Below are 26065 nucleotides of genomic sequence, written 5' to 3'. Positions count from 1 at the left end.
TAAACTACTTCAGTCTGTGTGCATTGAATTTATTTAATACACGAGTTTCACAATTTGAGTTGAATTACTGAAATAAATAAACTTCTCCACGACATTCTAATTTATTGAGATGCACCTGTAATACATCATTTCTATACACACACACACATTATGCTATTTTGAAAAATAATACACAATTATTTAATCATGCATTCTGATTAAATAAAACTGGAACAACATAGACTTCCTTGGAGAGGAGCTTTGAAATGTGAGGTGACATTTTGATAAAAAACATTTTGGATGTGTGTCCAGTCAAAGAAAAACAACAGAGAAAAAAAACAGAATGAAAGAAGGATAGAGATCAATCTCAAGGCGCGTGAGAGCATACAGAGGCAGAAAGAGAGCGAGGTCTGGGCCAGCGACCTCAGCCCTGCCCAAAATCAATTGTGTTTTCAATCTTCACAAGAAGATTTGGTTTCACTGGTTAACACAAGCTCTGTGAAAGCCATTTTGAGACCTTGTTAAAGACTCAGTGGCGAAACAAATACAGGTGTGGGCTCGGATCGCCAAGGATGAGAGGAGGGAGGGAGAAGGGAGGATGGGAGCAGAGGGAGGGAGGAGGAGAGAGCGCATCATCTTAAAAACTAATCCCAGTCAGTTCAAAAGCTGCTTCTTTTCCTCACCTTCCCTTTTCATCCCTCACTAGCTCTTCATTTGTTTTCTCCCTTCACTCCAGAGGGCACTGGAGAGCGGGGAGCCCGTGATTGAGTATTTCAGCCGCCCTTAAGAATTTCTACCTTTTGTTAGTGACTTCCCACTTGTGCGAGGCCACTGATGTGTGGAGAACATTTAAGGGCTACAGGCTCCATAGATGTCCGCAGGGATTTACTGCTAACCCTCACAGTGAATAGAGGACACTTCCCTGGCCAGTCTTACAGAGGAAAGCAGTCCAAAGGGCCTTTTGATAAGAAATAACACATCTCTGCCCAGACAATGAAGTTCCTGCTAAGACATTAAACAAAAATAAACCATGAAATGCTCACAAAGCTGAAGCAGCACACTCAGAAAATACTCCACACTAAATCAAGGAAGTGGAAATTCACTGAACACAACCGTTACATATAGCATAAGCAACGGTGTGGTGTTAAATCTTATCCCTTTTCATACAGTCTATAGACGCTTTTGCTAATCTTTATTATTTGCTTATGCACAGTCACTTTAACCTTTTGATCCAATTCAATTCATTTATACAGTGCTTTTAACAACAGAGATTGTCTTAAAGCAGCTTTACACAGTGTCAGGTATAAACCCTGAGATGATGACGCTAAAGGCCAACGGCGAGGAAAAACACCCTGAGAGTACAGGAACTAACCTTGAGAGGAAGACGATGCCTCTTTAAGACAACTTTGGACGGCCGCCATTACTCTCACTGCTGAACCGCTGTCATGTTTCCACAGTCTCACCGTGTACATGAGAAAAATGCATCTGAAAAACTCTTCACACCGAATTCACAAACACCTCTCGTTAAACAAGCTTATCAAATCAGACTTTAAGGGCTCAGTGATGCAGCGAGGCTTGCAAATAGAGCAGTGCACTGTTTTTATTACCCGAGCCTGAGGTAAATCGAATGCCGTTATTAAATGTTAGCGGTTCACCAGGTATGCTAAATTAACTAACAGTGAGTGTTCGGGATGCAGTCATTACAGGCAGCCCACTGTCCTCACTGAATATTGAAGCTAAGAGAAAGACAAAATTGTGACATTTCATTACAGAAACATGACAATACACAGTCTATCACCAAACTGATGATTACGGTTTAGTTCATCCAGCCTTCAATGTGGGCTGGTCAGTGAGTCATGAGTCAAAACTACCACAGATAGGGCTGTCGCGATAACCGCAATATCGCAATACCGCGCTATTGACGAGCAAACCGCAGAGGAACGCAAGAACCGCAGCAACCGCGATTTTTGCGTGTTGTCTTTTTTTGTAAGATTATACCCTTCTCCTTTTACACTTCATGCATGTGGACTGAATATTAAACAAGAAAGTAATGATAACAATGTGTACCATGCTGATTTGTACAGAGGCTCCGTAGATTTGCACTTAACAAGCCTAAACAGACAGTGAATCAGAGAGAGATCGACTGAGCGCGTGCGATTACTTGCGTTTGTCCTCCAGGCCGAGTCATATACATTTGTGAAAATAGGTTGTCATGTCCAAGGAAAGCGAAATCTCTGTCTTAGCATCGATGCATATCTGGTCAGCTGAGCCTTCTAAAGTATATAACAAAGAGTGAAAAATGTAAGGGGGTCTGAATACTTATATATATATATATATATATGTATATATACACATATATATGTATATACACATATATATATATATATATATATATATGTATATATATATGTATATGCATGGCGATAATACCGCGCTATTGAGCATCTCAAAATTACCACAAGGGAAATCCCTCACCGCGACAGCCCTAACCACAGAGAAAATGAGAACATACTCTATATCAAGAATAGAGAGCAAGATGCTCTGTGGAGAAAATTATGCTTTGTGAAGAATGAACATTGATTTTCAAAATCAACCAGATGATTTTCTGTTGGATGCCTCGCTTTTAAACAACATGAAACCAAAATTGACCTTATTTACATTCTAAATAAATTTCCCTGTCTTACTATTAATAACTACTTTAAATCAAAATGTGATAATTTTCTCGGCTTCTAATACAAAATATCTTTCCTGTTGATGTAACCAAGGCCATGTGGGCTTAGAAAACTAGTATTAATGAATATTATTTTACATTCAATTACATTGTATATTACACGTGCTGGACAAACTGTCTATTTAGGCTGCAGGAGGTTAAAGCTTTGCCCCTGAAATGGTAGAAGTTGGCTCACACCCAGGCCGATATGGGAACCAGGACAGAGGAGGCATAAAGGCCTGATTGTGGCAGAGCACTGGCTTGGAAACAGCTCTCAGGCCTAATGAAACTAAAGCCTGGCCACAGCAGCACAGCGAACACTAAAGTGAGAGAGGTAGAGAGAGAGGGAGTGGGGAGGGTGGTAATGAAGTAAACAGGAGTTGTTTCAACTTAGCAGAATAAGTGCACTTTGTTTGGAGATCTACTCCAAGCTGATTACAATAAACCTATGACTAAGCATAAACCACCCTATGTAATTAGGACAAATGAAGGTTTATGAGGGGAGCGAGGCAGCCTTTTATGTTCTCATCATGTAGAATGTACAAAATATCTTGCCAAGATTTATAATCAAACCATGCCAAGTCTGTTGTCTATACACACATAAATTGTTTCAGAGGAAACAAGTGAAATGATTTAGGCATGCCTTCTTCTAAAAGTAAAAAGGCAACATGCCACATTAGCAAGAAATAACTGTATGCTAATGAAAAGTGGATCTAACTCAAAGAGCCTTTGTGGAAAAGCTTTTAAAATCTTAATTCTGCAGTGTTGCGCAATAAATGCCCCTTAGTGCTGCTTAAGTGTGTGTGTGTGTGTGTGCGCGCGCATGTGAGTGTGCAAGCTGTCATAGCACAGAAAAAGTGCTCAGGAAGAACAGCTTCTAAGGAGACAGATCTTATGACCCTGCTGCCCCATGCCACCTGCTCTCCTCCCAGGATCCTCGTTCTCTCACTACCCACTGCTCGCCAGGAGACACTGTTAATTGGCCTACACACATGCCCCCACACACACAAACCTCCAGGTATCAGCTCAACTGACACCACAGTGTGGCAAAACCTCCAGGTGGGCAAACTTGCAGAGTCATCAAGAGTTTGCAGCAAATCCAACCTTCTGACAACTCACTTTGAAGGCTTGTTTCATCTTTACTCACAAGTGTGCATTCAACGGACGGTCAATTTGTAATTTTCTTGCCTTAAGAGACAAACATTTCATTAGACTGCGTGTTTGCTTCGCAACTTATAAACAACGAGACACTGAGCGCTGAGGTCTTTAGCGTTATTGGATCACGCTGCCCATTCAAAATAACGATCTACAGCTTTACGTAAGGACGGCAGACAAGTACGGCTCAATAAACCAGGCTGTGGTAAGACTAATATAGTCTTGTGACCTAAGAAGCTACAAATCCTCCACTGTTCCTTTAATCACAATGATTTAGCGGTTGTCTACTGCCAGCGCTGGCGCTGGTGAAAACACCCCCAGGGCAAGACGTACAGCACAGGGCAAGTAAAACATCTGCATAATTGAGCCCTTCAATCAAGTCAAGTGTGTGTTAGGTCCACTCAGACACCGCTGATTACAAACAAATGGAGCTAGGTATTTATACAGAGTCTGAAACAGAGAGACATCGAACTTACTCAAAGTCATATCACACAGCAAACAGAAAAGTTCACCTGGGCCATACAAATATACAGGTTGACTATCAATCTTCTGCATGTGTATGGTAGATATCAGGTTTACAAAACATGTAAGATAAAAATTTAGAATTTCAGATACTGACTCATAAAAGCCCAAAATCAGTCTTTTACTTTATGCCTGTACTCAGTTTATACACGATAATAACAAATTACTCTTGTAATTCAGTTATTTTTAGTGACTCAAAACCATACAACATGAACAATGTAGCTTGATTCCCAAAACAAATGACTCTTATGAGTCGGTTCTTCTCATTTAAAAAGATGTTATCGATTTGAATCAGTCTGAAATAGGCCCTACTGCCCTGTATAAATTACAGCATTAGTAGAAAGAGATGTTATTTCTATATTGAAGAATATGTTAGCTAAATGGGCAAAAATATACCCAAATGAATCAAATCAAATTGAATTAAAATGGGAATCAAATCAAAAGCGTATGTATAAGAATTAGAGATGCACCAATCGATCGGCCAGGGATCGGAATCGGTCAATTTTCCTCATGATCTCACTTCTTTCTGATTCCGAGCCGATCCGTTTTGTTACCAGCGGCACAGGAAATAACGTCAGCCGCGCATTCGTGCTCTCTTCTCTCCGACGACCCCTTCTCTCTCACACACACACGTCTCATTCGCTCCGGTTAAATGCTTGTATTGCACATTATTTTAGTCATTCCCGCAAGTATCACGCTTACACCAAAAACGCGCGCATCAGAAATGATCAATATTAGTGGAGCGCACAAGCTCAGTCTCAAACAGCTTGTGAGCCACAAATACCAAAATTAGTGGCTAACTGCGATAAAACGTTCAAATACATACAAAATTATGTCAAAATGCCCATCTTGGCGAGTATCCAGTTAAACACAGTCAGTTTTGGAACGTTAAATAGTTGAGAAAGAGAACGCATGTTGTGTAACATGGGCCTGTTTACACCTGGTCACTTCATGCGTTTTTTTCTGATCGGATGGCTATCCGATCGTGAAAAGACCAGGTGTAAATGCCCTCCGAAACGCATTCGAGACGGATATAAATTCGATCGCTCAAACCACTTCAGGAGGTGGTCTGGGCCGCATTCCAGACTAAACTCGACAAGTGTAAATGCATCTGGTTGTTGAAACCACATATGTAAATTTTACTTCTCCCAAAATGATAAAATAATAAACGTGTGAGAGCGTGTTATAGGCTATATAACATTAGTCAGACTGCGCTAATGCAACACGCATCGCTGCGGACGAATAGCGGAGCAAGCCGACGTGCAAACTGCCACAAATGAAACTGAAAGTAAGACGCAGATGGTCAACACACAATCATCTTCATTAAAAGTAGTAAGACAAACTTATCTTTCCAGTGCTGATCCTGCGCGCTCTCCTATTGCGGTCTTTGATCTTGAAATGAGCTGATGATAAATAAAATGCAGCGCTTATCTTTTGATTTTGTTGAAGTGAACTCCGTTTAAAGAAAATCACTTTCTGCTCTTGACTGAATATGTTTTATAACTTTAATGGTAAGCATTAATCTGTATTTAATTTTTACAATGAAGACTACAGAAATTAAAGTAAGCAAATGTAAAATAACACTGGATGTATTATTTTACATTTGATTACTTTAATTTCTGTAGTATTTCTTACCTGAATAAAAACTTACTTAACCTGAAAAACTCTTTATTCTATTGCATTTATTTGTGCTGTTGTTTGCCATTTTTTGTGTTCTTATTTTTTTACTGACTTTTTACTTATTTTTTTATGAAAATAAAACTTTGTGTTGAAGAAAAGTAGATTTTTGTTTGTATATTGCTGTCAATTATAGTTCTTAGAAAGAAAATCGGAATTGGCAAAAATCGGTATCGGCAGATCACACTAACAAAAAAATCGGAAATTGCAATCGGTGCATCTCTAATAAGAATAAAATTGGGAAATCTGTATTAATATCTATCCATAAAGTCAGAAATGAACACATCATTGGTTAAGTAAATGTTCAGACCGATTACACACGGCAGCTTTAAGCAAAAGGTCCTGGCTACTACATCCAGTGGATGACAGAGACCAAGCAAACACTGGTCTTTCATCTCCAAATGGCCACATCTCAAACGGCCTGTTTGAAAGTCTTGAAAGGGTCCCTTGAGGGACAGCGTTTCTCATCATATGCAAACATCTCTCCATGAAATTAGCCAAAGGGAAAAAGGAAAATGAGATCTTACCTTGCCAAACTGTTCAAAATACTGCTTCACATCTTCAACTACTGTGTTAGCTGATAATCCGCCTACAAATATTTTCTTTGTTCTTGTGACCATCTGGAAGAGAAGAGAAGAAAACAAGAGATCAGAATCAGAATGAGCTTTATTGCCAGGTATGTTTACACATACGAGGAATTTGTTTTCGTGACGGAAGCTTCCACAGTGTAAAATGTGAAATCAGGCCTATGTGAAAGCACTTCAGAGGACTTCAAACGTACAGGAGACAAAGAGGAAGCTCAGAACTGGAAAAGAGGGAATTGGGAGATGACCGGTTGTGGGTTTTGTGTCCCACAGGGAGATTGAAGAGGAGGTATTGTGTGAGTTGTTGAGTGTGCTAGAGTATGCTTGGGGACCGGGTAACACCTAGCTTGTGATGCCTGACGTTGCTTGCGTTACCTGTCCTTTCTTTTGCAACATTACAGACTTGACACTTTTTGGTTTCACACTAACGCAAACACCTTAGCTGCGAATGGTGTTTTTCTTGTGTTGCGAAGACCCAACACGCAATCCCCCAGTCCATTTAAGAAAATTGGAATAGGAGTGTTTCAGAGGACAGTTCTCGGAAAAAGCATGCCGAGTGTGCTGCACGGAATAGATCTTTACACTCTAATTGAGTTACAAACAAACGGTGTCAGAAAGTTGGAAGTCTCAGAGCCGGGCGGGATCTCAAACCGGTGAGAACAGACAATAGTAGAGGTCGCAGTCATGCAACCAGGCCCATTTTTCAAAACACAATTAACTCTCCCTGCTGGAGAGATGTATGGAGCGCCGAAACCCGACTTCTCTTCATGCAGCAACATTAATTGTGCAGAGAGCTGGTGCACTGAGATCAAATAGCCCACCTATCATATAGGGCAATGATAACGGCTAACAAGAGAGCTCCTCAGGCAATGTTAAGCCCTTTCTGAAGTTAACAAAGAGAAGAAAGTTGTCAAATTCCCGCTTCTGTTAGACCCGTGTGGATTTCTATTAAATGTGTACTTATTGTCAGAGCTGTGATGCAGCAGGTGATCCCTACATGTTATGGAGCTCATGCTGGAGACAAAGGTTCAAATCTGACCAACGTTTTGAATGTAGATATAGGATGAATATATATATATATATATATATATATTTTAGCCAAAAACCAGCTAAAATGTTTCAAAACTATCTGAAGTAAGCATCACCTTGTTTTTCCAGCAGAGATTAACTAATTTCCTTAATGCCTCAATCTATAAAAATAGCCAAAAAAGATGCACTTACTGACAATGAGAGAAAATAAGCTTCATTTAGCAAACCCCCGGTATGTCCCAGAGTGGAGTAGACGGCGAAAGAATTAAGCAACCCTGAGCATTTATTTCGACTTCTTTCACATCCATCATACACAATCTTGGCAACAGACACACTCAACCCTCATCTCAGCTGGCTGTTTCCCAAACCCTCTCCGAAGCACTTTTGCTCTCATCTGCACCCCACCATGGTTAATCTGTCTGTCTTTTCCCCTGTCGTTTTGTGCAGGCCCGAGCCACCCAACGTGTCAGTGGAGAGTTAAGTTTTTAGTGGCATCTTTATGTCCTCTGACAGCACCAGCTCCTGGCTGATGGGATTCCTCAGGCTCTGGAACAACACAATTACTCTGTCCATTTCTCTCCATGGTGACAAGAGACAACAGCAGGCCTTTGCTCTTTCCGTGCTCCCTCTCTCGCACACCTCTCTTGGGATTAGACGAGCAGATATGCTTCACAAACACGTTGTGCTGCTAGCTCGGCTAACCCATTAGAATTCAGAGTGCTGGCTTGGATGCAATAATGACCAAGACGATGACAGGAAGCATGTCCGTTGCGCTGTTTTGATTTTTTTGGTTTCGTGACCCTGAAGGCTTGAAAGAAATTATCGTTAAAAACAGACAACAGGCTACCAAACGTGCAATTTGATTAGCCTCCGCTTAGATAGAAAAAGCAGATAGCCTGCCAGACAACCCTTTATTATGGGACTTGTCCTTCATGAGTGTCTCTAGCTTGTCCTTGTTTCTCTTTGCTGCTGTTGACATAGCAGCTTTCCGAACACAGTATTGTAAGGTATTCATGGGAATATTGTGCAAGTCATGAGGGAGAGGTACCAAGCTAACCTCAACGGGTATAAACTAAGAGATGTCGGGTACAAATATCTTCGGCTCACCCTGAACCGCATGTTCCAGTGAGAGGAACGTTCCCCCAACTTTGCACTCGCTGTTGAGGGATTTGCAGCTTCAACTCTCACACCTCCATCCGCAGCCTCTCATTACACTTGCAAATTTGAAAACACTCTTTGTCAGACATTATGGAGTGGGGGGGCATCAACATATATGAGATGAGAAAAGATGTTTCAGACAAATTAGAACGGTGAAAAAAAAAGTAATGAGGTGCGAGTATATTCTAGGGAAAAAATGGAAAGAAATGGACCTTGCGGAGAGATGGGAAAACGTCTGGCGAAGTGATGACATATCGGAGAAACTTTTGCTATCGCAGGACCTTAAAAATTCAACTGTGAAAATCTATGAATATGAAAGAGCACGTCTTGCAGGAGAGCTGAGATATAAGAATGCAGCGGCACTAGGTGTGATAGAGTATAAGCAGTGTGTTTGGAGATACTGCGTGTATAAAATTTATGCAGAGCAGCTGAGTTTGTTGCTCTTAGTCGGCTGCTGATGTTGCTGTTTCAGGCCCTGTCATCTTCCACCAGCATTGCTTGATGCGACTCGGCATGCCTAGAGAACATTTCTTGCCTTCCTCTAGTGAGGGGGAATGTCAGCTGCCAGAATGTTTCTAGATGCAAGTCGTGCTGCAGGTTTCTTCCAGTGTGGAGACAAGTGCAGGCGATCAGAGGTGATGACTACGTGAGCCTCCGCTAGATGTTTGCAGACTAATGCAACAGTATATTGGAATTTTCAAAAAAGGTTTACATGGATTAAATTGCTAATATGGACAAATAAATAATAGTACAGCAAATTTAGCAGTTTATTGTGATTATAACAAAAATTAAATGATAAAGTTTAGTGCTTTCAATCGCGATTAATCATCCAAAATAAAAGTTTGTTTACATAATATGTGTATACGGTGTATGTTTATTTCTATTAATATAATTGATATTATAAATATTATTCATCTAAAAACACAATTTTTCTTAAATATATTCATGCATTTGTGTGTATTTATATATAAATATGCACAGTGCACACACGTTACGTAAAAAAAAAAAAAAAAATTGTATAATATAATAAAATAAAGTTATTTTTGTTACTCCTTGCCTTGAGAAAGTTAACTTAAATATTTCAAAGTTAAATTTACCATGGGCAATAAAAAAAAGATGCATTCAAGGACAACGAGGCTTGTCTGAATTTAGCTGATACTTAAAAGAGCTATCAGGAAGGCTTCAATTTGGACTCGAAAAAAGACCGACACAATTTTATGTGCTCCACAAAGAGAGGAATTGGGAAGCAAATTAGAATTTTTCTAATGTTTTATAATACATAGCAAAGAGGAAGATGTTTTCCTTCCAGAGGAAAGAGTCTCTCGCTCTCTGTTGAAGATGAGAGGGGGAATGCAGGAGGTAGTAGTGACAGCAAAGTTCACCATTAATCTGCGCGAAATAAAATGGATCGAGACGTATCCTGCAGCCTAAATTGGAAGAATGTGATAGGAGTGACAATTTAATATTGCATCTACTCTCCTTTGGGCACAAATGGATCTAATTAAGATCTTTCATTAGATGTGGCACAGCCAAACCCTCCCTGAAAACATGGATCCTTATCAGAGCGCAGGACAATCGCAGGGATACAGACATTGCAAATCAAGCTATATTCCGACAGAGAGGAGGGGTGCGAGGGGGAGAGAGCCGTTTGACAGATGACTTGATGGAGGTTGCGTGGAGTTTAGAACAGAAACCGAGGAACGGAGATGGGTGATCAAGCTCCTCTTAAAACACCTGTCATGCTTCCTGCAGAGAGTTCCCCTTCCCAGGATTCTCCTCTCAGGGATCGAACAGTCTGCAGAGAGGCCCATGCTGCGTTTTTATTTGTTTACTCTGGGTCTCTGATGAACTGTGTAGTGGCCTCTTGCCGTTGATTGGGGTTGACTAACATTGGTCCTCACTCACAATAAGCCCCTAAGCCCCAGCCAAACGATGCTCTTGTTGTGACAAGGAGTCTTTTTTTAATCAGTCCTCTTTGCCTGGCTGGATGTCCCCTGATTAGAGTGAGATAATGAGACCCCCCTCCTCATCCTTCTTCTTCTTCTCCTCCTCCTCCCTCCCAGGCCTCTTCATCATCTCAAATCACATATTCATCACTGATTGCTGTCTCCTTGTCCTTCCACCGAATCACACACTCCAGGCAAACAGGCTTACAGACCGATTCCAAGACGGTCGGAAACGGTGACAACTAGGCGGGTCTCGTTTAACGTGAGGAGTCGACACTTCCTTGACTGACAGAATCCAGAGCACTTGCGACACTCTATTCAGCTGCATCTAAATTTAGGCCGCCAAGCTCCAATTTGTACACAATTTTGCAGTGTGGAATTTTAAATGTCGACATTCAAATGTAGTGGGCCAAACAGCTCCTGCCTCTGCACCTGCAGCTAACCCTGATTGACAAGCGAGGCAGCGGCTTGACCAAAAGCTGAGAATAACTGATTAGTAATGTTGGCAAAAACTGTGGATGCACAGGCCCCCTTCCCTGCCCCAAAACCCATCAGACAAGACTTATTTGATGCAATATCAAACACTCTTCTTTTCTTTCTGTGAGTGTATCAAGAGCAAAAATAAGAGATTTATCTACTGAGTATGTCTATATATTCACTCAAAAATGCATACATATCCAAAATTAGTGGGATTTGTTACGGTAAGCATTGCTAATACTGATGTGCATACATGGGATTTGAGATTTGAACAAACCTCTAATCTGAAAGAGAAAAGAGTTAATTAAAAAATCTGTCATTTACACTACTTCCAACCTTCATCAGAAGCCTGTATGACTTTCATTCCTCTGTGAAACACAAACAAAAAAGACTAAGATAACCTAAGTTAACCAAAGATAACCTAAAATGTAAAAAATAGGGGAAATTAGCATGCAATATTAAATATCTGACACTAGCTGATTCCAGTAAATGAAAAACATTTTTAAAAAATGTTGTCGATATATTTGTGCTTCCCAACAAATCATGTGCCACGTTGAAAATGTAATTAGAGATTAGGCTTTCAATTTTTGCCTGGTAGTTGATAAAATGGGTGAAAAAAAACTAGAATAAAAGAAAAACACATTCAGTAAATTACAGCATAATTGCAGTGATCACAGTAAAAACTGTACATAACCTTTAAAATTAAGATTGATTTCCACTGTGTTATAGTTAAATGGGGAAATTTTTTTAAAACCATTTAAATATCTTTGACAAAGAATATAAGATCTTTTTGAATAGCAAATACATTAGAAGTGCAAAAAAGAAAGTGCAGATCTTTTGACAGGGACGGAGGGTTTGTCTCCAAAGTAAAACTGATCCAATCCGATCTCTAGTGTATATTTATAGAGGCCTAATTGATATCCACAATGCCATTACACTGAGTAGATGAGTGGTGTAAAGATGCTTACTGCAAATGGCAGGTGACAGCCCAAAGCGGGGCTCCTTCAAGCTTACAGCGGCCTTCTCAACACTGACAGCAGGTTGGCTGCCAAAGACTGAGTCAAACGGCCATTTGCTGACCCCCGAGGCCACGTAAATGAGTCTCTGGCTCTCTCAATGGAAGATTCCTCCCAAGCCACTTAGTGGAGCCCAAGGCAGTTCAAGCACAAGCATCAGACAAGGGCTGAATGGGGATGAGCAGGTTAATGACTCGTCATTCTGTTTGGGGCAATTAAGGATCTTCGTGCCAAAATTATAACCATAAATAAAATTCATGGTAGCCTAATCAATTAGCTTAATATTAATACAAAGCTTTAGCCATTTCTATAAAACTACACGGAGCACGCTCTGAAAATCTGAAGATTAAAGGGGCTATAAAATTTATTTTAGTGAAAAAAATCAGCACAAGACAGTTCAAGCCAATCCAAACCTCCAGGTTGTAAAGGTTGTGCTGACTCTGAAAGTCTCAAGCTATCTATGGAAGTGGCATGAAAAATCAAGAGATATCTGTGAAATCCTCCTATCCTAAACTGCTGAGCTGACACACTTAAGAGCTCTTTATATCTGAATTTCATAACACTATGTGGGAAAGGGGAAACTACTGCCCCCTGTGATTGCTTTAAGCATTCATTAAATTCAATATTGATTTTAGCATCTAAATTGGTCATTCACAGGGTCTTTCGTGAATCACTGCAGCAATTTTGGAGCACTTGAGTGTGTCAAATGAGATACTGTAGCTTTAAGAGTGTCCAGTAGGAGCACTCTAAATCCTCAGCACTGATGTCACAATGCTACAAAATACCCAGGCCACCTGACTGCAGCCTTGCCATGTGAACAGTGGGAGTGCTGATGACCAGGTCAGATGTGCATAACGGTCCCATGACACATACTACCCCTCTAATGAAGATCAAGACCTGTAAAAGCATTCTGCTCGACTGGGAAAACCTGACATAAAACCCAGACAATATCAAAGGTCATTCAGTGTCAGTCACCAATGTGCCTATAGGCTATTAAAAAAAATAGTTATTCACACCAAAAAATGCAAAGTGCAAAAATTGCTGTTGGTGGTTGCTAAAGTGTTCTGAGTAGTTCTTGTTGCTATGCAGTTGCTAGGGCATTGCTAAATGATAGCGATTCAAAACATATATTTCCTGACTCCGTCCTTCCAGTCTAGGGTGAAAAAAAGTCCACTAGGCAAACACTACTATTAAAAAGTTTGGGGGCAGTCAGATTTTTACATTTATTTATTTATTTTTATTATTTGTTTGATCAAAAATACAGTAAAAGCAGTAAAACTGAATTATTATTACAATTTAAAATACCTGTTTCCTATTCCAATATATTTTACATTTATTTCTGTAAAGGCAAAGCTGAATTTTCAGCAGCAACTTCAGCGAGATAAATATCTTTACTGGTCACTTTTGAGCAACTAAATGCATCCTTGCTGGATAAAAGTATTAATTTAAATCTTAGTGAACCCAAATCTTTGAAAGGCACTGTATTCTAAAATTATATTTCTAAAAAGCCTCTTCATTCAGCAGGCCAGTATATAAATCATGAGCATGTGTACCATCTTTTACCCAATGATGGCAAAATAAACTGTTTTTTGGTGCTAACCTCCGCACCGTGCCTTTGTAATTTCAAACTGCACTAATACCAATATTCCTCAATGACAAACTGTAGCAATACCCCCTCCATGGCTTTATCTTAATGATCTGATGTGCTTTACACTCAAACCCAGAGTCGATAGATTATTGTACAGTTATGAAGATAGATCGCGGCCACTCACAGCTCCTTATAGGACCCAGGAGATGGCTAGGCTGATACACCTCCCAGTCTCCGTTCAAGCGAACTCACGCTGAATATCAATGAGCTTTCAGCCTTGATAAACAGTCTGCAGAATGGAAAAATATTTTCACATTAAGGATGGAGGGGTGAAAGAAGGAATGAGAGAAAAAATTGAGCGCTTGCCCCTCAAAGCGATTCTGAAAAATTAATATGCTAATTAAGTGCTTGCTTGGGGCGAAATCTTCGAAACTTTAGCAAGGGAGTTATAAACACTTAACAAATTACTTACACCATTACGCTGGAAGCTGTATACATTTTTAAAGCGACTGTACGTTTTCCTTTCCTTTCCTTTCAGTTTTCACAATAGATCTGGCTTTTTTTCCCCAGACATTTTCTCCCAAGCTGCCATTTAGGAGTATAAAACGGTATCAGACTTTTATGTCCTTCTCTGAAATATTAAGTACAGCGCAAGCCGAGGAATTTATCAGCACGCCACATCGTTTGGAGGCAGGCCTTCAGCAATCCTTTCTACTTCTGAAATGTCTGAACTCATAGTGAAATAATCTCCACAAGGCAAGACAGAGTTTCACATCAGTTTAATCTGTTCAGGAGAAAGAGAAGAGTTAACAAACAGCATCAGCATCCATCCTGCGGGCCTGAAGTGAACTTTCAATTCACAGAAGCCACTTCCCAATTCTGTGTGCTCGGTGGCATGCTGAATGTGATTGTGTTTGCATTTATGTTAGGGATGCACCGATATGAAAATTTTGGCCGATACCGATAACCGATTATTCTTTATTTTTGAAAGCCGATAACCGATATGTTGGCCGATAAATCTATATCCAAATTGTTATATACTTTTTGAGAGCCTGATTACAAAAAAGGTCTCATCATTAAAAGCCACATCCCAAACACTTCAACATAAGCAGCCTAGTTTGAACGGTGTACGTTTTAAAAATATGTTTACTCTCCCATTACCAAATTTAGTCATAAAAAAGTCTTACAAATAAATAAAATTATGCATAAATAATGCAAACAAGTCACTGGACATCATTACACGTGTAAAGAATCAAAATGAATGCGCCATAGATCAATAAAACGGAATAGCCTGTGCACGGACAATAATTAAATGATTTTAATTACTAAACCATATTGTTAATGAAAATAATAAGAGAAAAATACAAGTAGTTGTTGTTATTAATAATGTATCAATGATTTTGAAAAAGTAACAAATGAATACCACTGTTTTAAATAGCAGCCATTGAGCTGCAGCTCAAGCTGAAGCTGAAGAGCTGAATGAACACGGTAAACTGAAGCGTTTTGCTGGCAGCTTATTTAACTCAAGGAAATGCATCCTGAGATTAATATTAATACAACATAAACATAATATTACAACTTATATATGTACAAAATGACGCAGTTATTGCATGCTATAGTCAGAATGTGTGATCCTGTTGTGGATGCGCTCTTCCCATAACAACGCGCTGAAACACAGCAACTAAACCCAAAGAATGCACAAAGTTTTATTATAATAATGTTCTCATTAGAATGTTATATACACAACATTCCCAATCATAGTTATTAATGTTGTGCACTGCTGTTTGAGCTGCGTGTGCTGAGCTAAAGATGATCACCGGTAAACTGAAGCGCTCTTTTAACTTAACCAAACGCATTCTATATGAGATAAATCAGATATACATCAAATAAACACAATATTACAACGTACAATTGCACAAAAGGCTGCAAACGAACAGCGCGCATCTGAAGTGTCTCTGAAGGAAATAATGCATTATTTATCGGCTTTAAGATATCGGCCAAATTTTCTTATCAGGCCGATACCGATAACAGAAAAAATGAGCCGATATGGGCCGATACCGATATGGTGGCCGATATATCGTGCATCCCTAATTTATGTTTGCGTGTGTGTGTGTTCAGGTGTTCTTGTCAAAGATGTCTGCGCAAATGCAGACCAAACAACCACAGCCCGTATCTGAAGTCAAGATCCACTTCAATGTATTCCAGCACTTTGGTGTGGGAAATCCCATTTATGACCTTTACTATTCAGATCACCGTGATTTTCATTTAGACAAAAATTAAAGTCTGTCTTTATTTACTCATTCTTATCCATAAAAACCTGCATAACTTTTTTTGCTCATATTGAGCATAGGAGAAAAACCCTAAAAATAATAATGAAATAAATTATTTTCAATGTGAGAAACACATTTAAATCATTTACAAAAATGCCCCCCACCAAATTCTTAAACCTACAATGCAATACAAATTAAATAATAGTTTTCATTACAATTTTATTTGTTTTAATCAATATACCTATAAAACATATACTAATATATAATATATATATATATATATATATATATATATATATATATATATATATATATAACACAACACACACATTAGTATTCTGTGAGAGAAAACGTCTATGAAAACATCAATACCTCCGTTCTTTTTCAAATGTGCTCAAACACGGAGGCTGCAGCTATAATCATGAACACATACACACAAAAACACATGAAATAAAATTGGTTTGAAAGAAAACAATCTTGTTTCTCAATAAACGAGTGAATTGCACATAAAGTGTCTGTTTGGCTGGCTATGGGTAATTAGGGCCCAGCTGGCCAGCGGAAGCTGTGGACTGACGCAAAGCAAAGGTGATGGACAAGCCAGATATGGCTCAGACAGCATCCAGCAACAGACATCAAGCCCTGATGTTCCTCTCCCACTATAGTCTCGTGAATGGGATACTGAACATAGCCTCAGAGTCAAGCCGTGGCCCAGATAACAACCTCTGGAGCATCTGATCACCATCTGAGGCATGGAACATGAGCCAGCTCTGACTAGGAACAGGCATACTGAATAGATATGTTTTTACTCTTTATTCCAAGATGTCATCTCCTAGCAAGAAGATCATCCAAATGGGGATTTGACATTTGACAGGGTATTCATATGCACCCATCATGGAGACACAACCAATGAGTGCTTGCTCCCGGACACCTCCAGGCTGTGTTTCCGGTCCACAAACATCATGGCATACTTTCAAAAGCACTCGAATCCCAGAGCTAATGTATACTCCTGAGCTCTAACTACAGTTCTGACACCATCTGAGCTGTAAAATAAATCTGATGGCAGACTCAAGTCAAGACATTTCTGCAGCCCTTTAGTGTGAGGGCATATATTCAGCACTTCCAGGAAGTGCCAACATACACACTAGCAAAAAGACAGTCAGTCTCAATAGGAGTTGTTAAATTTTAATCATAAAACAATACTGACAAGAAAAAGAGAAAAACATTCACCTATATTAGTATTTCTTGGTGTGTGTTTGCTTACCGGAATAATTTCTTTAAAAATGCTTTTTAAAAATACTTATTTACTTCTAAAATTCAAAATTACTTAAAGGTCACATATTTTGCGGTTCGTGAAAAAACACAGCTACTTTATGCAGGCTGTGTGCATTTTACTGTGGACTGACTGTTTGAAACTTATATGGTAGTTAAATAGCCCATAGACCTCAGTTAACGTGAAAAAAGTCAGAATTTTTTTTTTTTAGTTTTTTATCCATATTGTCAAAACTGACAGTTTTGACAATATGGGAGCTTTAATATAGAGAATCATGGCATTTAACTAGAACTACAATGCATTTTTTTAAAAGAACTACAATGCATAAAAAATAAATACTTTTAATAAATGTAAAAATAAAATGAAAATAATGCAAATTAAAACAATACAAAAATGTAGAAACACACACACACTTATTTATGTGTTTGTGTATTCATTGATTTTTACTGATACAAATACAAATGTATTTTGAAAATAACAGTATCAAATTAAAAATAAATTTAAACTAAAATAAGTTTTGTTTAATAAATACACATGAAAAACACAAATAATTTATTTTAAATTTAATATTTTATTTTGTTTCTTTTGATTTATTTTGTATTCATATTGAGGGGTTTTTCTGCGGAGTATTCAAGACCAAATCCTACAGGACATAGTCTAATCCTCAACCCTAGCTACAATTTTTAAACAATTATACTTTACTCAAGTTAATAAACAAGCAGCAATCACTAAGCCTCTAAAATATTAGTATGCACCTCAAAATACAAATCCATTCCATAAAACAAACCCATTTCCTATTAGCCTCAGCTTGTTTGTAACAGGTCATAGAGGTATGCAGACTATCATCCTAGCATCCAGAATCACGGTGCCTTAAGGCAGTGGCACAGCAGCGAATGCAGCATGAGATTGATTGCTCTGGATGAAAGTAAAAGGGATAAGGTGCAGTCGGAGCGGGCGAGATGGCTCCTGGAGAGGGCACTTTTACTTTAATAGGACGATTGATTGATTGATAGTGGCGGGCTCTCCGCTGTCATCTCCTTCAGTGACTTTTCCACAGCGCGTCGATAAACTGTTCCACGCCCGCCAAACTGCACTCGGTTGAGATTTTAGCGTTATATAATCCCTATTGATGTACCAGCATTAACGGTCCACATACAATGCGTATAAGGCTCGGGCTAGATTAAGGAAGTTACTGGGCATGGCAAGGATTACTGACCCAGAGCAATACGGAGCGTTGTGTTATCCCGCTGGTGGGGGAAATCACTTTTTTCTTATCACTCACCTTTACTGAGTTTATTTGCCGTCGGCGATGAGCATTTGGAGTTGAGTGGAAAATCTAGCTGAAAGAAAAAGTATCAATATCACTTCCAAACCACTGGCCAGTCGGAGTTGAAACCATAGTGATAATCACACACTAAAATCAAAGTGACGTTATTTGTTGAGTGAATAAAGATTGCTAGGGGGTGGCAGATGAGTGTAACCAAAACAGCATTTCCTCGCATTGTTACTAGGCAGCTAGAGGATAACTGAACCTCAAGTGAGGGAATAACTTGCAATTAGGACGATGGCTCTTATATGAGTGACTCTGCCTTGGGAAGGAGGCCATACTGCTGTCAAGCAACATACTGCACAGCTGCTGCTGCAGTTCTAAGGGCTGGATTAACATGAAGTGCAAAATGACATTTTCAACATTTGTAATAAAGAGTATTCTTATAGAGGCATTGCACAATTAGGCAGCTTTTAGAGCAATTCTTGATCGGACAAGTTTCATAGGGAATGTTCATGAAAGAATCTGAAAAACAATGATTTAGTTAGAGGGGAAATTATTATTTTTTTAAATACATTGTGTGTGTACTAGGGGTGTGCGATGTATATCGTCTGCGATAATATCGTAATTGTTGTTTTAACGATGTGCGATTTGACATTATAGAGTATTTTGCAAAAAACATTCAGTCTAGTGAAGTCTAGACTAGTGCATGTGCGCATTTAGTGTGTTTTCTTTCACTGCGTGATTCAGTCTATTAAAATGCATTTAGAATGACCACAAATTCAAGACATGGCAGAAAATGTATATATTTATACCACTTCATATACAAACCCAATTCCAAAAAAGTTGGGACACTGTACAAATTGTGAGTAAAAAAGGAATGGAATAATTTACAAATCTCATAAACTTATATTTTATTCATAAACATGTCTGTGAAAGACTGCATTACTGTACTGTATAAAAAAAAATTGCAATGCTGAAAAAGCATTTTCAGTGACAATGTTTGGATTTGAAATCAAAATATTGGAATGATTATAACGTTGGAATAAATGTTGTGTTTGTGGTAAACAGCCACGGATCAGTAGCGGACTCCTGTGTGAAAGCTGCTTCTCCTCTCACAAGAGTCCCCTAAGAGGGGAATTCCCTCCATTTTCAAAAATGAAATCGAGGCCCTGAATAAATGTCTAAAAATCCTGATTGAAGTATCACTATAAATAGTTATAAATTATACAAAGAAGGCTTTAAAAAGATCAGTATCGGCAGATACTGCTTTCTGTGATCGGCCTCAAAAATCATGATCGGAGCACCCCTAGTTCATTTATATTTCTACCTGGCTCCCTGCAATACAACTCTGATTCTTCAATAATGCCATCTAGTGGTCTGTTATTGATACAACCACAACTGCTACAACTGATAACGGAGCGCTCAAGCGGGTACTGCGTGCCATGATGAGGTAATTAAAATGTCAAATTACTATTTTGCGCTCAATTATTTACTTATCAGGAAAGTGGCCGCATGATAAGCGGGAAAATTATGCAGTGTAGTCTTTATCACCCTGCATGCGCTTTATTAATTTGGTCTGTTACGATGCTTTGTGCATTTGATTACTAATGCCTGTGTAGTACGGCGTTGCACACAGAGGACAAAAACGTTCAGCCTCGACTCTTTATCATCATTTGTGTTCAAATTTGCAAAGCATACCAAATTGAACAAAACTATATAAATGCAAAATTTGAATTCATGAAAATGTAACCGTATCCACGGTATAGCAAAATCCATATCATGGAACAACGTAATACTTTCATACCGGTATAGCGCCCACCCCTAACACACACACACACGTCAACCATCGCGAACCATGACTAATCAACACTGCCGTGCGCATGTGACTATACATAACATTTCTGTCCAGAGTAGCAGTTTCCATCACAGTGGAAAAAAGATCTCTGTGACATTTTGTGTCTGGACAGCCATGTTTTCCAAAGGGCTTAAGTAGCCCTGATCAATGGTCACCCTCTCTGAGTGATTAGTTTAATCCCACCTGTGGTGTTCAAGGACTAAAGCCATCAGAGAAGCATTTTCACTCAAGCTAACCAAAAAAGCCTTCACATATGTTCGACCCAGGCGGTTATTTTTAGTGGAATGCTTCTCATAAATTCTGCAAGACTTAAAACAAAGCCAGGGGCTCAATAACAACAATAACCTTGAGTTTTACACATAATTACGTTTACATCGAAGGTATTTAGCAGACGCTCTTATCCAGGGCGACTTAAACACAAATGTGCTTGAGTTTCACATACAAGAGTGTTGTGATCATGAGGATGGCAAAAAAGCAATTTAGACTTTTAAATGTTAGGAAAAGAAGTGCTTCCTGTACAGATACGAAACAAGTGCCGAGAAGCACAAGCAAATCTAGTAGTATAGTATAGTGAGTAAAAAGGTGCTTTTAACCAATCCTTGCACTTAACATGTCCATGTTTTCTCTTAACAAATCTAAAGCACTGAACAGTCGGTTTCAACTCCAGAAATGCGACACAGGTTGAATGCATTTTAAGAGAAATTCTAGGGTGGGCTGAAACATGCTAGCAGGACTGCTGCTGAGCCTAAGCACATGTTCATATACACACACACACACACACAGAGAGAGAGAGCCCTGTTCATCCATGTGTGACCTGCCTCTGCACTGCTGCAGGGGCTGGCTGTGGTGGGAGTGTTTTTCTCGGTTAAAAAACGTCTCTCTGAGTGCTTCAGCGTTGAGTCTTCACCTCTCTGAAACACTCCATTACTCTCAGCCAGAGCCGCTCGCATACCGCGACACACCAGAGCCCCTCGCCTTCGTCAGACTCTGCCTCTGTGACCCCTGGCCCAGATAGAGCCACTCTGTTGGGCTGTGACATGAGAGGGAACCCCCCCCTCCCGCCGTCCTCACCTGCTGAAGTGACGCCATGGTTATTTGAGCTCTCGTACACAAACACAGTCTGTGCTTCACGTTTTACATACAGACTTTGCTGACAAAACATGTGCCATGCTGACTAACTAAATGAGAGTGTTTTGCCTCCATCCTAAAATACACCCTTCAATGCTTCATCAAGGCAATGTGGGTTTTGGTAAATAGTCGGTTGCAAGCCATAAACTCTGTGCAAGCATGCAAGTGTGAGCACTTGGACAATTTAACAAGAATTTATGCAGTACTCTTACAAACCTCAAGTATTTGAGTGGGCAAAAGAAAGTGTTTGCACAACCTGTCTGAAAACAGTAATTTTTGCAATGGAGCATTATGTTTTTGCATATGCAACTATACATGCCTGTGACTAATTTTAAAAATTTTAAATGGAAAACATAAACAAACATTAAAGAAATTAAATTCCTGTGTGGCATGAATAAAACTTTGTGTTTAACAATATGTAGGCCAACTAGAAGTAATTTGGGATCCCATGATAATTTGGATATATCACCTTCCCTAGTAGCTAGCTAGTAACATGTCAACATTTTAACTCATGTTAACTGACATAATCAGCTGGTTTTTCTTTTAATGCTTAGCTCCAACATAACAATGACCTTAAAGGCATAACGTACCATCTAAGAACTGTTTTTGATAAGGCTTGTTATTGCACTTTGCTTAGCTAGCAGCATTCAAGTATGTTTGTAGAGGCATAGCACTGCAAAGTGAGTAAACCCCATAATCCTTCTTATATCTACCTCCTCAATCAATTAAAATGCTTTATGTGCACATTTGGCACTCTTCTGAGGTGATCAATATGCCTTTAAAGGCATTACGAACATGAAACGCATCGTATCCCTTTCACAGCATTTTGATTCAGAGGTTCTGAGAGTTAAAATCCATTCTGCTCAAACTCCCTCACTTCCTAAGAGAAGCAAAAATGCGACGTGCCTCTAATTTAACATCTGTCACACAGTGACATCAGCTGGGGGATAGAGAGAGAGGGAGCATGAAAAAATGACTTTGAGAGTTATTTGAACTCAAACAGGCTGGCTGCTCTAATTAATAAAGACTCGCACAACACACAACACGACGGAGCCCACGATCAGCTTACACAGTAAACAGGCCAGTGGTTCTGCCTTAGCCAGATAAGGCTTGTTCAAACCGATTTCAAGTGCAGTTCTGAGTGGAGCCACCATTGGCCGCGCTTTCTCTCTCTCTCCCCACCTCTTCTTCGTTCTAAAAGGAGCTACTAACGAGGGGCAAACTCTTCTCTCGTGCACTCGGATAACTGTTCTGTATAATTGAAGCCGCGGAATGGCTCTCCATAACTGGGATTTAAATGGCACGGGTGCAATATTTGAATGAATGATTTGCCGAAGGTTCCCGCTGCTTTCTCAAGCCTCGCTGCCCCTGTGCCATATTTCAATTCCGCTTTGAGAGTTCTCACGGAGCAGCGTCCGACCGTCTGCCCTGGAACACATGAAGATGTTCTGCAGGAACTGGCTCTGATAAACGTGGCGTTCTCTCGCTGGAGGAAGTGCGGTGGATTCCACCCACCCCCCTCCTCTTCCTCCGTGCTCCCGACTGCCAAAGGCGCAACGGCATCATACTTGAAACACACACACAGATACAAATGTGTTGCATAAAAAAGCAGCTCTGCCGCCACATACGTTGGGTTCTACTTGAAAAGCCCTCACACTCCTTTATCCGGGAGAGCAGCTCCTCTTTTGTTCTGCATAAATGCCAATTACCTAATTCTCTCTAGCATGCAAATCAGATGAAATGAGGGCACAGCAGATTGCCCATGGAGCACGGCACCGTGCCGTTTCCACAGTGACAGGAAGGGTACCTTTTGGGACACTTCTCTACTTAACACTTTAATCAAGCTCCATTTAGAGGCAAAAAAATGTAATAGATTTTTTATTTTTTTTTACTGTCACTCTCACTCTCTCTAGCTCTCTTCAAAGCTCGTGAATAATAACAATCACTTAGCCTCCAGACCGGGTATACTTCAATCGTTGCCAATAGCTTACACTCTGCCATCCCCAAATTTGAGAGTGCTAAATTTTTGCTAACCAAATAGAATTTGCCAGTTCATATTACTATAATTTCATCACCTTTTCACACAAATGGAAATAACCGATAATTTCCACTGCATTCGCTAGTGCCTGTTCTATTAGGCAAACCTTGCAGAGTAAATGGCAAGCGAGCCTTCTACGAACCACTTTCATGTGGATGTACTTCTGTGTGCCGACAGACGTGACAAGGGCACAGAGTGTGACATGCGTACAGTATGACAATTATGACGACTGACATTTTAAAATGGTCTTTTTGCAGCAATAATATGGCATATGCGTTCACCTGAGAGGAAATGGACAGTCAGAGACAAGGAAGATGTAAATGGTCCAATCAGGGCATAATACTGACAGCGTTTTGTAGAGACAAAGCAACCTGAAGGCATTCATTTTCAATGAGAGGATGTGATTTCTGGCAATGTGAACGGCAAACTTCATTCAAATGTGAAACAACGTCAATTCCCAACTTCCAGCAGGACTGTAGACGGCATTCCGCTAAATGGTGCAGACATTTCAATGTCTAGCAGATTCATATACCAATATCTAGAGAGCATAATGGCCCATATATCAATATACATTATATTATAAATGAAGGACTGCAAATTAAAAAATTCAGAAATTCAACATTATTATTGTTATTTTACGCAATACTAAGTACCAACAAACCGACATTAACACACCATCTTTGGCCATTTTGAGATTGCACGAATAATAGCTCTACCTTGTGTCAGTATCAACCGACAGCCTTCTCAATACAATTTTTAGTACAATCAATACATTTTCTAGTAAATATTGTGCAAATGTTCCTCAAACTTTCATAAAAATTGTATGTATCTCTCATTTGCTATGATCATAGTATTATTTATTGGTATCATATGGGCCATTGGCCAACTTGCTCTATTGATATTGCTCTTGAAAAAACTATATTGGTCAACTGCCACATACTAAAAGCTGAACACTGATCTGAAAAGTAATATCTCTGTGGATTAAGTCAGTCACAGAGTAGAGTAGATGAGTATACTTTAAAGACTAATGTTGAGTGATGACTAAATGAATTCAAACTGACATTGCTGCAAAAACGGGGTAATTGACAGAAGTGCACTACAAGCATGCTGGTTTAGTTGTCTTACATCTCCTACAATGCATTTGATCTGCTTAAACGTATCAAATCTGGGGGTTCTAGCTGAATAAAGCTCCTCCAGCGAACACTACTTGACAGTCCAAAGACCATGCTGGATCTTCTTCTCTGCCACATCCTCATCTATATGGATACGCCGGTTCATATCAAACAGATCCACAGAAGATGCAGACTCGAATCCAAGCCAGGTCTATCATAAACAGCTCCGTCAATGCAAGCCCTTGGAACTTTCTTCCCTTCTGCCCCAGACCTGAAGCCTCCGCGGCGCCGTGAATAACAATGAAGGAGCGTTGATCCAAGCGGGGATGCGGTCTCCACGTTTTTGAAGGCTCTTCTGACATGCAATACACTTCACGGAGCTCTCGGCCCTCCCTCACGGCCACCGGCAAACAGCCGTGTCACAGCCGTCCACTCCGGAGAACGACCTCGCTAATGAGGGGCGAAGGGCATCCGGTTCACCTCTACAGGCCACCGCTCGGCCCCTGTGAATACTAATCACAGTAACAAAGTGAAGGTTAGACGTGGAGATGTAATAGAGTTTGTGGGTGGCGAGAGGAAGGAAGGAAGGAAAGAAGGAAAGAAAGAAAGAAAGAAAACTATTTGACAAATGGACCGTGGAGCATTCGTGGCATAAAGCACTCCCGTGTAGGTGTCAATGGAAAAACACTCCTCTTTTCCAACATACAGCAGTCTTTTGTTATCTAAAATGTTATTGACACCTCACTTAAGTGGCATCTGGTGGATAAAACGCACAGGCGTATTTTGATGAAATAGTCCGATCTAACTGCTGGCATTCAGCGAGGCATTTGGATAACAGAGAGGGAGGATTGTCATAGCGCGAGAGAGAGTGAAAGCTAGGGCCGAATTGATATAATGGATGGCTGCTGTTATATATACACTGTATATGTGCCTAGCCAAAGAGTTTCCAACTGCTTTTACGCCAATTAAAGGTGACGTAACTTCAGCGGTCTTTAATTTTTTGCTTTCAAGACATTATTGAAAGCTTTCTGTGCAGTGTTGGTAGTGACAAAGCTATTTTACGACCGAACACAGCTGGCATGCAGCGGACAGGCCACGTGTTTTGTTCTGCTTACAACTTTGCGATGTGCAGGTGTTTTCAGGCGTCATACAAGGCGAATTTATGTGCCATTGTGTGTAAATGCACACAAACACAGCCCTTGACCTCTCAAATAAATGCGCTAGGAATTTTTTATTTGAATTATTTATTGTGAAAGAAAAAAAAACAATTAATATTCAGGC

At 39.8% G+C, this 26065-nt stretch overlaps 1 protein-coding gene across 7 annotated transcripts in view; it reads right to left on the bottom strand.

Moving 5' to 3' along the window:
- Nucleotides 1-26065, bottom strand: part of msi2b (musashi RNA-binding protein 2b) — a 248385-nt gene that overhangs the window by 168631 nt on the left and 53689 nt on the right. For all 7 annotated transcript variants that reach the window (XM_016275279.1, XM_016275302.1, XM_016275287.1 and 4 more), the window contains exon 6: nt 6571-6663. In XM_016275279.1, the coding sequence (XP_016130765.1) occupies nt 6571-6663 (93 nt within the window). The remainder of the gene's footprint in view (nt 1-6570; nt 6664-26065) is intronic.

The sequence above is a fragment of the Sinocyclocheilus grahami genome, unplaced genomic scaffold, assembly GCF_001515645.1.
Source record: "Sinocyclocheilus grahami isolate Dianchi unplaced genomic scaffold, SAMN03320097.WGS_v1.1 scaffold6.1, whole genome shotgun sequence".
NCBI lineage: Eukaryota > Metazoa > Chordata > Actinopteri > Cypriniformes > Cyprinidae > Sinocyclocheilus > Sinocyclocheilus grahami.
The sequence above is the reverse complement of the archived record's forward strand: the minus strand, read 5'-3'. Positions and strand labels throughout refer to the sequence as shown.